Source organism: Archocentrus centrarchus, chromosome 17 (genome assembly GCF_007364275.1).
Source record: "Archocentrus centrarchus isolate MPI-CPG fArcCen1 chromosome 17, fArcCen1, whole genome shotgun sequence".
Taxonomy (NCBI): Eukaryota; Metazoa; Chordata; class Actinopteri; order Cichliformes; family Cichlidae; genus Archocentrus; species Archocentrus centrarchus.
The window spans coordinates 31,872,533-31,886,063 of NC_044362.1; the positions used below are offsets into that span (position 1 = coordinate 31,872,533).

The 13,531-nt window shown below is 39.7% G+C and overlaps 1 protein-coding gene across 1 annotated transcript in view; it reads right to left on the reverse strand.

Annotated features, from left to right (window-relative positions):
• Positions 1–460: 460 nt before the first annotated feature.
• LOC115796263 (zinc finger protein OZF-like) overlaps positions 461–13,531 on the reverse strand; it is a 69,226-nt gene continuing 56,155 nt past the window's right edge. The window contains exons 3-4 of the mRNA XM_030752589.1: positions 1,106–1,367; positions 461–491 (exon numbers count right to left, since the gene is read on the reverse strand). Coding sequence (XP_030608449.1) covers positions 461–491; positions 1,106–1,367 — 293 coding nt within the window. The remainder of the gene's footprint in view (positions 492–1,105; positions 1,368–13,531) is intronic.

A 13,531-nucleotide genomic window follows, 5' to 3' on the forward strand; every position in this document is an offset into this window, starting at 1 on the left:
CTTGAAGTGATGGTCAAACAAGTTTACTTAATCAAACTTTGTCACAAATTTGCATCATTAAACAAATAAATAATTTCTAAAGATATATTTAATTGATCTGTGAAACAGAATATATGTACAAAGACTCACAGAACGGTGAGGAAGAGCAGGCAGTCCAAACAGGCAACAGGGAGCAAGAAAGAATCAACAGACCAATGAGCAGGTGAGGCCTGAACTGGCAGGTAACAGGTCTCAGGAACAAATTAAACCAGGAAGCTGTAGCGCAACACTTTTCTGCGGTCTGATTTGAAGTGCAGGTTGAATGCTCAATTTTAATACTTAAAAATAAAAAAAAAATAGCATTAATACCTGCCCCTTAAATTTAAACTTCTGGCTCCCAAAATAAAGCTGTGATTTGGATCATATTCATGTTTTAGATCATTAAGAACATTAGAGTTTTACATACCTATTACATGTGACTTTATTCCCACATTTTCAGATAGTATCCAGGTCTGGAAATAAAAAGACATTTGGATGCTTTTATCTTAACTGGCAAATATGAGAAACAGTAATTCTGTGACTTAAAAGTTACTCCATGCGTCACATGAAACACAGTTTCCATTTATACCAAAAGAATCTCTCGCTCTGAACTTTATCGTAATTGCATTCATATTGAAAAAAAAAAAGAAAAGAAACCGAAACAGATTACAGAAAGGAGACATTTTGAAGTTTGTGCTTTTGGCAGTTAAGTTTATACTCACTCCTTCAAATATGTAACAATATTAAAATGATGCACCATTTAAATAGTGTGAATGTAACCAGTGTGAATTCTCATGTGAGTTTTCAAGTGTGTCATCAGACTGAATCTTTTCCCACAAATGTTACACAACTTGCAGCTTCTCACTTGTGTGGGTTTTAATGGTTTTCCTCTGAGTTAATGTTTTTCCACAGGTGATGCAAGAATGCAGCTTCTCACCTGTGAGACTTCTCGTGAGTTTCCAATTGTGATTTGCGATTGAATGCTTTTCCACACAAGTTACAAGAATGTGGTTTCTCACCAGTGTGAATTCTCATGTGAACTTTGAACAAGTCACTAAATCTTTTCCCACAGGTGCTACAAGAATACGGCTTCTCACCTGTGTGGATTTGCATGTGAGTTTTCAAGTGCATCGTCTGACTGAATCTTTTCCCACAGGTGTTAAAAGGATATGGCTTCACACCTCTGTGGATTTTCATGCGAGTGTTCAAGTGTCTTATCTGACTGAATCCTTTCCCACAGGTGCTACAAATATATGGTGTCTCACCTGTGTGGCTTCTCATGTGAGTTTTCAAGTGCATCGTCTGACTGAATCCCTTCCCACAGGTGCTACAAGAGTAAGGTTCCTCACCTGTGTGACCTCTTAGATGTTTAGTCAGTCTGTATTTATACAGAAAGGTTTTGCTACTAAGGTGACATTTTAAAGACATTTTACACTGACTCTCTAATGCAGGCTGACTGTCTGGTCTGTTTTTTTTTTCTTCTCCTCTTTGTGTTTGCATTTCTAATTGATCCTTCTACCTGATCCCGGTTCTCTGGTTCAGGAGAGTTGTGAGAAAGGATCTGGTCTTTGTTTGGTTTTGTATTACGTCCCTCATAAATAGGATTCACCATGAAGGCATCAGTCTCCTCCTTCAGTACAAGTTGCTCTCCCTCCTGACTGGTGCAGAGTTCCTCTGGTTCCTCTTTAATCTGTGGAGGCCCTAGGTCTTCCTGGTCCAGACTAGGGTTCCTCTCCTGATTACAACCTGTTGGTCTGTGAGAACCTCCTCTTCCTTACAGAGCTTTTGATCTGGAAAGTCTAAAGAGACAAAAAAGATCATTAAAAAAATTGTAACCATGTCAGTGCCTGGATTTGTTAGGGTTATAAAGCTGTTGAGACAGAGCTCATGCTTCCTTACACAGTGGTTAAGATTTTGACTGCTCAGCTCCAAATGTCATGAAAACGGACTATTTCATAATATTAATATTATGAAATATTAAGATGAAGATGGATGGAGGTTCACCAGTCTGCAAAAAATGTACGTTTACGTTCAGCGTCTAGTGGCTGATATCAGATCAGATCAGAATATGTCTCCAAGAGCCATAAAGACTGAAAAGATAAACCGAGGTTACAACATAACCATAGATGCTCTATTGTACAGAGACTCTCTCTCAACTCTATTACATATTCCATATATACGGAGTAACTCCTAAGACACTCCAACAGGAGACAGTGCAGCCCAATATCCCAACCACCACCGTGCTTAAATAAACAAACTATTTACAAATTTACATGCTAACCAGCCTTGCAAAACGCAATATCCAAGCCTGGGGTGCAGAGGGCTATCAGTCTGCAATACTGCAAGCCAACACCCAGCTGGCTACCACGAGGATGAACCCAACACACGTTCTCCGAAGGAGGGACTGTCTGCCACATTAAGGTGGTAGAATCTGTAAAACGTGGACTTAGAAGACACAAGGGAAACACCCCTCCACAAGGTCTTTGAAGTGGCCACACCTTGGGTCAAGTGGGTCCATACTCTGGAAGGGAAGTACCCAAAAATGCATACACCTGCTGAATGACATCTACAACCCAGTGGGACAGCCTGATCTTCGACAAAGAGCTGATCTGCCTTCCTAATGGTCTGAGTGCAGAAATGCAGGGTTACGCCGAATGCAGTCCCAGGGACTCCTTCTGGCAAAAACCTGAAGTAATCTCTGGGATTGACAGAACATGGAGCTCACTGATCCTCTTGGCAGATGTTATGGTTATCAGGAAAGCTGTTTTGAGGTCTTTACCTTAGAATATAAAGCACCTTGAGGTGGCTGTTGTGATTTGATGCTATATAAATAAAATTCAATTGAAATCAGCATCCTTGAGGGGCTCAAAGGAGGGATGCCGAAGCATGCCAAGGACTAAATCCACTTTCTCTTTTCTTCATGTTGCTGATCAGGTGGTTGATGAAAGATTTCCAGCTGTTTCCCAGTAAAGGTTTTAACCTGTTAACTGGCAGTGTCCCGTGAGCAGGACGTCTGTAGTGCTCTCCGAATTCGAAGCCTCATAACGTCACAGTAATGCTGCAGTCCGCCCTTACGATGCTTTTATATGACAGAGTAGACCCTCAGAATTGGATTGACATCTCATTTGGCCAATCATGTTATGACATGGATTTTCCAGAGCCAATATTAACCAGACAGCAGTGACTTCTCTGGACGTGCCCCAAATGTTCTGCAATCGTTCTGATTGGTCGACTCTGACCCAAAATCCAAAACCACAGATGTATAGCCAATAAAATTCCTGACACGTGGGTATATGGCGCTGTGGGGTGTGTTTTCACATGAATCCATTAAACTCCCTGCATAGTCAGTGCGTCCTCCATGCGTGAAACTGAGCAGGAAGTAAGAGTTTGTGCGCCGTCGTGCGTGAACAGTGTTTACAATATTTTTTCTCACCAATGGATTGTCAGAATGCATCAAAAACAAGCTAGATTTATTCAACGAAGTGACTAAATGACTCATGAGAGTGGATTATTATTTATTAGAGGATTTCGTCGCTGATTCGACTGGTTTTATGGAATCTCACAAACGAACAGCTGTTACTCAGAAGGTGATTCATGGTACATGTTATGTTTTATTCTCAGCTCGTCCTTGTGTTATATGCCATTTAGATGTAAATATGTATGTAATGGTGAGTTTGACATGCACCATTACACAGAAAATATCACCCTACGCTGTTGTTGTGCCACTTATATTGTGTGTGTGTGCTTTGCATATGGAAATTTACAAGAGCAGCGCTGGGGGCAGGGAAGGTCTGTTATAGGTCTCGATAAGGCTTTTCTTTATTACGTTTATTACGGCAAGATGAGGAGGACAATGGCTCAGAGCTTTTTTTGACCAGTAAGTGTCTAAAATTTTACAAAAACCTTTATGCTTTGTGGTGGGCTTTGTGTAAGTTTTCTTTGTGGGGTTGGGGGTATTTGTTTGGGAGGGGGTTGTAAGTTATGTATCAGAGATGGACTATTGGGAGGATTGTGGGTTTTTTATTTTATGTGAATATGTAGTGTTTACATTTACTGTAACTTTTTTTTTTCATATATATTTTATTGAACATTTACTTTTTATGAGAAAGAAAAAAAAATGATGAGAGAAAAAGAAAAAAGCAAAAAAAAACAAACAAAAAAACCAAAAAAAAAAAACAAAAGCCAAACAAGCAACAACAAAAACAGAACAGGCCAGCACAGGGCATACATAAAATAAAGTAGACTTAACATTGGTTATATTTTAAAAGTAAAATGTGACCCTCCTTTGCAAAGTATATCATTTAAATCCTGAGGTAAGTAATCCAGAAGGGGTTGCCATATTTTATAAAAGGCATCCAAATTGCCTTTTATTAGGGCACTGAGGCGCTCCATTGGGAGGACCCTAAATGTCTCTCTGTACCATTGTGTAACAGAAGGGGGCTGTCCTTGGATCCACTGTAACAGAATGCAGCGTCTTGCCAGATGTAAAAGTTTGCGTAGTAACATCATCTCCTCAGGCATCAGGGACAGGCCATGCACAGATAAGCCAAAAAGAAACAACCTAGGATCCATAGGAATTGTTTGATGAAAAACAGAACAAAGTTCTATAGCAACATTCTTCCAAAACCTGTTTATCAATGCACATTGCCAGATACAATGATAATAGTCACCCACAACTGTGTTACATTTTATACAGAGAGGTGAATATTGAGAGTGAAGTTTATGCATAAACTGTGGAGTATGTTGTAGCCTGTGAAGAATTCTAAATTGGTTCTCCCTGAGTCTGTTGCAGATAAATGTTTTTTTTTGTTAGTGAAAAAGCCCTCGACCATGTTTCACTGCTAAGTTCAACCCCCAAATCCGTTTCCCAGTGACTTTTGGACCTTTCAGTTGTGAGAGGATTTAGCATCATTAGTTGCCTATAAAAAAAAGAAATTAATTTCTTTTTATGGTCAGGACCTGTGTTAAATTTAAGCAGAGAACTTTCTATGGGGTTTAAAATTGGCTGGTCGTCTGGAAAAATAAGTGATTGTACAAAATGTCTTACTTGAAGGAAACCAAAGAAGTCCTTCTCTAAGATATTACGCTTAACTTGTATTTGTCTAAAGGACACAAACCTACCTTCTTCAAACAAGTCACAAACCAATTTAAAATTTTTGTGATACCAGTTGTCAAATATACTTGGACCCATACCAGGGGGAAAGGCTCTATTTTTAATAAGCGGCTGCATTGCACTTGAATATTTCCTTCTCCCAATGTGACTCATAATATTACGCCACACTTTTAATGTTATAAGCAGTAAGTTATTGTTTCTAACCCCGACCGGAAGCTCAGCTAGATCTGTGGACAAAAGAGAGAGTAGCGAAAAGGGCTCACAACACCAACTGTCTACATGCGGTTCAGATTGGTGTAAAAAAGAGTGTAGCCACCCCGATATTAACCTGGCATGACATGCCCAATAATAATATAATAAGTTAGGGACAGCCTGACCCCCCCTGTCAATTGGAAGTTGTAAAATCTTCATCTTAAGTCTAGGTTTCTTCCCATGCCATATATATTTGGAAGCAGTTTTCAATTTCAGAGAGGGTTGTTCTATTAATTTTAAGAGGTAGCATTTGCATAGGGTAAAGTATCCTGGGGAGGATGTTCATTTTTATTAAACTCATCCTACCTATCCAGGACAGTGGGAGGTCAAACCATCTATTCAGATCACTCTTAATTGAGTCCAGAACTGCTTTGAAATTTAATTTGTACAACTCAGAGGTATTTGCAGATACTCTAATGCCCAAATATGCAAAACCTGTGGTTGACCATCTGAAGGGAAAGTCAGCAGGGGGGTCCCAACCAGACCTCTGAACCCCCAGCAGGGTTATAATAGTTTTGGATTTTACATTATAGTTTAGTTTTAGTTAGTTTTTACTTTTTTTTCTCTAATTCAGTTAGTTTTAATTAGTTTTCAGAGTGGTTTTGCTCGTTTTTATTAGTTTTTATTTTTGGTTTTATGCTTAGTTTTAGTTAGTTTCAGTATTAGTTTTAGTATTTTCATACTTAATCAGGTACACTTTAAAGATACCCTTTAAAGAAATAAATTCAGCAACCAACTGTTCACAGACAGCAGAACTACATGCTAAATGTGTGTAATATTAAGGACACACATGAACATCAACATGGAGAAACAAAGAACAATATGAACTCCAAAACTCGATAAATTCTACAATAAACTCCCAATAAAGTTCAGCCTCAGTGCAGCAGATTAACAACAGCTACATGTGGTGTTTGACAAAAACAAACTCTTTGAAGGAGTCAAAGCTCAAATCCAGCTGCATCCTGATGTTCTCACCACCTGATGCTGCTTCTGTTTTGGAGCTAGCTTGGTTAGATGCTCGCTGATTAGACTTGCAGGGTCTTTGCGGCCTATGTAGCCTACCTCCGACCTCATGTCCGCATTTATGCATGTATAGCTGGATTGCGTGTGTTAATTACCTTGTGGTTGTGTGCTGGGGTTTTTTTTTGGTCCTTGCTCTTTGTGCTCAGTTTTTAGGGTGCAAACATATTTGTCCCTGTTTTTTCACTTTCTTCATTCCTTCACGTCCATTCCCATAGTTTCAGCAGCTCCCTCCAGGAATTTGCTGACATTTGTGAGTCCTTATATTGATGCTTTGATTATTAGTCCTGATTGTTATTATCTGACTGATAAAGTAGCCGGAAACGCACAAGGACTAAACACAACGTTGTGGGCTGCGTTGACCCGACGAGTAGTCACGTTTCTCTGGAGGTGGAGGCCGGGTTGCCTTGTAGGATGAGAGCGGTTTCCGTAGCTGCCTTGTGTGCGCTTCTCAGGTCTACTTTGATGTTGGTGTTTTTTTTCCTGACTAAGAAGTGTTCCGTACATCATCCACAACATCATCCACAACATCATCCACAACATCATCCACAACAAGACACTCGCTGCTATCTGTGCTATCATAGTAAAAAAAAAAAAAAAAAAAAAACACCACATGGGACTCTCTGAGGAGCAGCGCGGTGTGCGCACGCACGCACATGCGCACCCATTTGCCCGACGGCGTTCCGAGCTTAAACTCGGAGAGAGAAAAAAATGATTTCATATCAATCCACAAGACTTTTGAAAAAATAACAATATCTATAATTTCAGTTAGTTTTAGTTAGTTTTGTGAACTCACAATTCAGTTTTAGTTAGTTGTCGTTTCTTCCTTTTAATTTTAGTTTTTATTTATTTCAGTTAACGACAATGTTTTTTCAATTTCAGTTTTCGTTATTTCGTTCGTTTTCGTTAACTATAATAACCCTGACCCCCAGTGGCAAGGCCTCAGACTTTTCAAAATTAATTTTATACCCTGAGATTTGGGAAAATTGATCAATAACAGAGATTAATTTTGAGATAGATGTTTCTGGTTTAGTAATAAATAGTAAAATGTCATCAGCATAGAGTGAAATTTTGTATTCAGTATTTCCTAATCGAATTCCAGTAATCTCAGGGTTGATTCTTATAGCCTCCGCTAGTGGTTCCACTGCCAGTGCGAATAATAAGGGGGAAAGGGGACAGCCCTGACGGGTTCCTCTGCCCAGGTGAAACAACTCAGAAGTAGAGCCATTTACCAAGACCCTTGCAGTGGGGGCACTGTACAGCAATTTAACTCACCTAATAAATTCCAGGCCCAGACCAAACCTGCCCAAAACATTAAATAGATACTCCCACTCCACCCGGTCGAATGCCTTCTCCGCATCTAAAGATATTGCTAGAGCCTTATAGTTCGCATTCTGTGAATATTGTAAAATGTTTAAAAGTCGTCGCACATTGGAATGGGAGTACCTGTTCTTTATAAATCCCGTCTGATCAGGCCTCACCAAGGTTGTCATCACATTCTCTAGTCTCCCTGCCAGGATCTTTGACAAGATCTTTTCATCTACCCCTAGCAAACTAATAGGCCTGTATGATGTGCATGAATCAGGGGGTTTATCCTTTTTCAGGATTAAGGATATATGGGCTACATTTAGAGTTGGCGGTAGTATACCCAGTTCAAAAGATTCTTTAAACATGTTTAATAAAGGGTTGACGATGTGATTGGCCATTTTTTTGTAAAAATCAGGCCCAAACCCATCTGGGCCTGGTGCCTTCCCGCCCTGCAGAGATCTTATAGCCTGTAAGACCTCCTGGGTTGTAATGGGTTTGCACAAATCTGATCTGCTTTGCTCTGACAACACAGGGAGCTTCAATTTATCAAAAAAAGCATCACAGAGATTTGCTGTATTATAGCATTCACAAGATAGAACTATTTAATTATTTTGGTGATCATTTTAGTTTCAAAGTGTACATCCCCTTTCTTGTCCTTCAAAGAGGATATTACATAGGGCCCATTTTTCCCTTGAGCAAGTCGGGCAAGAAGGCGTCCAGGTTTATTTCCAGATTCAAATAATCTATGTTTTGCATAATATATTGCTTTTTCTGCTTGTTGAGTGAGTAATTGATCTAATGCAGATCTGGCTGCATCTAATTTTTTCAACACTAAGGTGGATGGAGACTGTTTAAAGTCCCGCTCCAAGGTAATCACTTCTTGTTGAAGTTCAAATTGTTTGCTGAGGGTGTTCTTCTTTTTTGCTGCTGAAAAAGAAATAATAGAGCCTCTGAGAAATGCCTTACCTGCTTCCCACAGAGTTGAGGCACTAACATCAGGTGTGTCATTTTTGGATATAAATAGTTCCCATTGGTCTTCTAAGTATTTAATAAAATCAGGATCACTCAGCAAAGTTGGGTTTAAACGCCAATTTCTTGTTACTGGATCATAATAAGGTGGTAACAACTCCATAAACACTGATGAGTGATCAGACAGGACACATGGGTTAATTGAGCAGGTCAGAGTCCTGTCCAGAACTGATCTAGAAACAAACAAGTAATCTATTCTTGATAAGGAGTGATGAGGACGTGAGAAGAAAGTAAAATCTTTTACACGTGGGTTACATAGTCTCCAGGCATCAAGCAGCTCAAGATCAGTGCACAGTTTGACTGTGGCTCTTACCATTTTTGAGGGTGGATTATTTTTGGGTGGGTTATAATCCACACTGGGATCAATACCACAGTTAACCCCTTAACTGGCAGCAAAAAAATCACCTGACAAAAACTACATAACGCCTTCTGGTCACTATTGGCTCTGAACAACCCATTTCATAGCCTATTAATCGGCTGCGTCTGGTCCGCGGGCCGAATGAAGTGCATTTATATGGCAGGCTAGACCCGCCCATTTTGACTGACACCTCATTCGGCCAATCATGTTAAGAAATGGGTTTCCCAGAGCCAATAATACTCAGAGGGCGTCACGTAGCGTTGTCAGGTGATTTGGTGCAGCCAGTTACATGATTGGCCGAATGACGTGTCAATAAAAATGGGAGGGTCTAGCCTGCCATATAAAAGGGACTACAAACGGCCCGTCACCGGGCCCTTGCCAGTTAAGGGGCTACAGTCACCGCCAATCAGAACATGGGTAGGGCAAATCAGGGAGACTTCAGCCAGACATTTTGAGTAAAACGCACTGTCGTACGTGTTTGGGGCGTATACACTGCCTAGAAGCATCTGTTCACCATGGAGGAGCCCAGTGACTACGACAAATCGTCCATCTGCATCTTTTATAATTTTACCCACAGTAAAGGCTAACTTTTTATGAATCAATATTGCTACCCCCCTGCTTTTGGAGTTATAGGAGGAGTAATAAATTTGTCCCACCCAATCCCTTTTCAGTTTTTGGTGTTCAAGATCAGTTAGGTGAGTTTCCTGTAGCAATGCAACCTGAACCCTATCTTTTTTAAGCGTGGAGAGTATTTTACGCCTCTTAATAACATGGTTGATTCCCTTCACGTTGAGGGTTTTACTGTAACTTTTGATCAATATACAATTTGTTTATTTTGGGTGTTGGCTGGCTCACATGTGGCACTTGGAGTCTCCAAATGCACATGTGAGACCACGCCTGGACATCAATGCACAAAAACCTTTACAAAACAGTAGGTTTTTGTACTATCTTGATCAAATTTGAAATACACGTTGAAAAGACTTAATTCTACAGCTTCATTATATTTTTGAGTCCATACCTTCTACACTCAGTGTGTAGTTACATAAAAACAAACAGGAAAAATCTAGGTGAGACAAAAATTGTCTAATTTTTCTGTGTTCAAAACTTAATAGCTACATACTCATTACAGTTACAGCATTTTTGACTGCAAAAATGAAAAATATAGCTTGTCTTCCCACAAAGAGACCAAGCTTTTGCTTTTCAGAGTTCAGGAACAGCAGCTGATTTAATTTGGGTATGCTTTTTCAGGCGTTTTTGTTGATTTTGAAGCGGCCAGTTTACAGGTTAATGGTGGTTACAGGAAAAAGTGCTGCTGTTTTGAACACTAGAACAACATTTCCTTTCACTCCACCTGACCTCACCATCTCAATAACGGCTTCGCCTCTTTGCACTTGCGCAGACAGATGTAAAACAGCTGCTTGCTGCTATCAGTGTTTTGTTGAAAAACTGGGGGCTACACATGGTTAATGTTGTAATGCTTTGAATTCACAAGCATACTCCTAAATAAGTTTCTATTGCAGGTTTATTTTTAGTCACTAACAAGGGATTAAAGTATAAAAAATATTTTGACAGAGCCCCTCGGTACTGAACGGGGGGGCCAAAAATATAACAGCTCAAATTCTCAGCACAGCGAGCACAACACACACACACACACACACACACACGGCAGAGAACATTGGAAGCATGGAAAAACGTGTCAGTGATGATCCGCTCAACATTAAAGGGAATCCGTCGCAGTGACGGTGAACTTTAATGCTGCTAATGCAGATGAAATGCTCCTCTTACAGGGAGACTCCTGAGTGCTGTAGAGTTTAAACAACTCATTGAAGCAACAAATTTGTGTTGAGTATTTTTTTATAATCGAATTATTCTAGTCACTCAAGGAATCGTTGCAGCCCTACAATCAACACACTGGGCTCTCTTCATGGGCTGGAGAGGAACTCTCACTCACCAGTCTGCGCCACGGCGAGATGCCACTGAATGTGTCAGTTACAATCACCATACTGGTTAGGGGAATCACAGCCAGAGAGTCTCTTTTTAACAGTGAACAACACTGAGAAAGACAGCAGAACAGCAGTATTGGAAGGCTGCCAACAGAGAAGTTTCCAACCCCACAGGGCAAGTGGACTCAGTGTTGTTACCTGAACAACTTGCATTCATAATCACTGAACACAAAAGCTCAACACAAACTGCACCTGACTGCTAGTTGCAGCACTGCATTAGAAACAGGCCTGATTCTGTCACGGAAATCCCTGCACAGGGTCAGGAACACTTCCAGAAATCACTGTCTGTGAACACAATTTACTGTTGCATCCACAAATGCAGGTTAAAGTTTACAATAGATCAATTTATTACTTACAATGTAAGCATTGTTTCCCAGTGCAGCTGCTATTGCATTATTTTCCCTAGAAATGAGTCCATCAGAGGGAAAGATCACACTGAGCAGTTTGGAGTCTAAGTTAGAAAGACAAGGCTGAGATGGTTTGGACATGTGCAGTGGAGGGATAGGGGATATTTAGGACAAAGGATGTCGAAGATGGAGCTGCCAGGCAGGAGGAAAAAAGAAAGACCACAGAGGAGGTTCGTGAATGTCATGAATGAGGACAGAGGAGAATGTCAAGAATAGGGAGAGATGGAGGCAGATGATCCACTATGGCAAGCTCTACAGGGAGAACCTTTGACTATTTGTTCACGATAAACGGTCTTGACATCGTGAATGCCTAAATGTAAAAATAAACATATTCTGTACACATTCAGAGCATAATCCTAGGTTAATTATACTCACAACTAAACATGGATGTGAGAACAATTGTGACAACTCTGCGACTATAAACATTTGGAGTTTGTTACAATCATGAAATGTGGATAAACAGGAAACCAGTGAAACTGGAACACTGGTGACAAATTCAACTGGAACACTGGTGTTGTGTCAAAAAGTGATTGCCAAGAAACAACAAAGAAAACAGCTGTAAATGGCTTTTTGGCCTCTGATCTGTGAAACGTGCCAAACATCTCTAATTAATGATATCAAGAACAAATATGACGACATTAACCACAGTTATGTGTATTTAACTACCTGTAACATCTGTTTACACTGAAGTAAGCTCATGTCATGGGGTCACTAACTGGTGTAATATTTTCTTCCTGATGCTGCATCTATCACGGTCTGGGGATCTTGAACACTGCACAGTTTAGTTTTTCTTGTTGTCATGTTTGTGTTTGACCACCAGGTGTCTCCTTTGGAATATGTTCTCTTTGTAACAGTTTTCAGCACCCATAATAAAGAGTGGGGTTTGACGTTTGCATGTTTTCATCCAGCTTTGTAGAGCGTTCAAAATCTAAAATTTAACAAACTACAAATAGTTCATAAAAGCAGCTAAATGAAACACAGTAGACACACAAGATGATTCCTGCAGTTCAATTAAAGAACTCTGAATATTTTTAGATTTTGCCAAATTATGTGGTTTAAACACCTCCCACACGTCCAGACTCAGCTAAAACATGCTAAACTAATGTGTGAGCAAAGGATATTAAGTTATTTTATTTTTATATTTTTCAACTTCTTTTTTTTTTTTTGGATATAGATTCACAGATGCAACTTTATTCCTTATTTTTTTCTAATGTTGGCAGCAAGCAGTTTTACAACAATTTTTTTGTTGTGTAATTGTTCATGTATGATCATAATCTTTAAACAGCACAACAACAATCCGCAGCCGAGATAAAAACTAAAACTGTCGGGTTATGTTTCTGTTTTAAATCGGCTGGAAGCGCCTCACTGGCTGCTTTAGTCACAGCATGTTTAAATTACCGATTCTCTGCTGGGAGAGCCTGTTTTATACGTGCAGCTGATTTTACATATTGTGAATATGTAAAATGTTGTGATACATGATTCTAATCTGATAAGTCTCTGTTAAACTGCTGGAACTGCAGCTAGAACACCGAAAACACGAAAAACATCTGCTCAGTGATTGATCAATTAATGTTAAAAATGCTGTCGCTTACTAAAAATCTAACCTTATGCAAAACGCAAACCTGTGTTTACTTTAAATTACGAAAATAAATAGGAACTATAAGTTTAGGATCCATATCTGAACGAAGAGAAAAAAACATCCAGCACTGCGAGGCTGCAGCCGCAACCTCTAACGCTGCATTCGGGGACCATGGGAAAGATGGGAGAGAACAGGTTCCAGTTTTCAAATATTTTAAAACGCTTCAGTGCTGGAAGATGTGCAGTAACTACCTGTGATGGTTCAATGCATTAAAGGTCAGCTTTATTTACTGATTGAAAAAAATTAAATGTGGCTAATTAAAATCAACAAATAAAAGAAAACTTCACAGACTAATGAATCTGCTTCTGTTCTGAACATGAACTCTGAAATTTGTGGTGTTCAAGGAGAAAAACCGATACAGTGATTTTTTTTAGATCAGTTTCA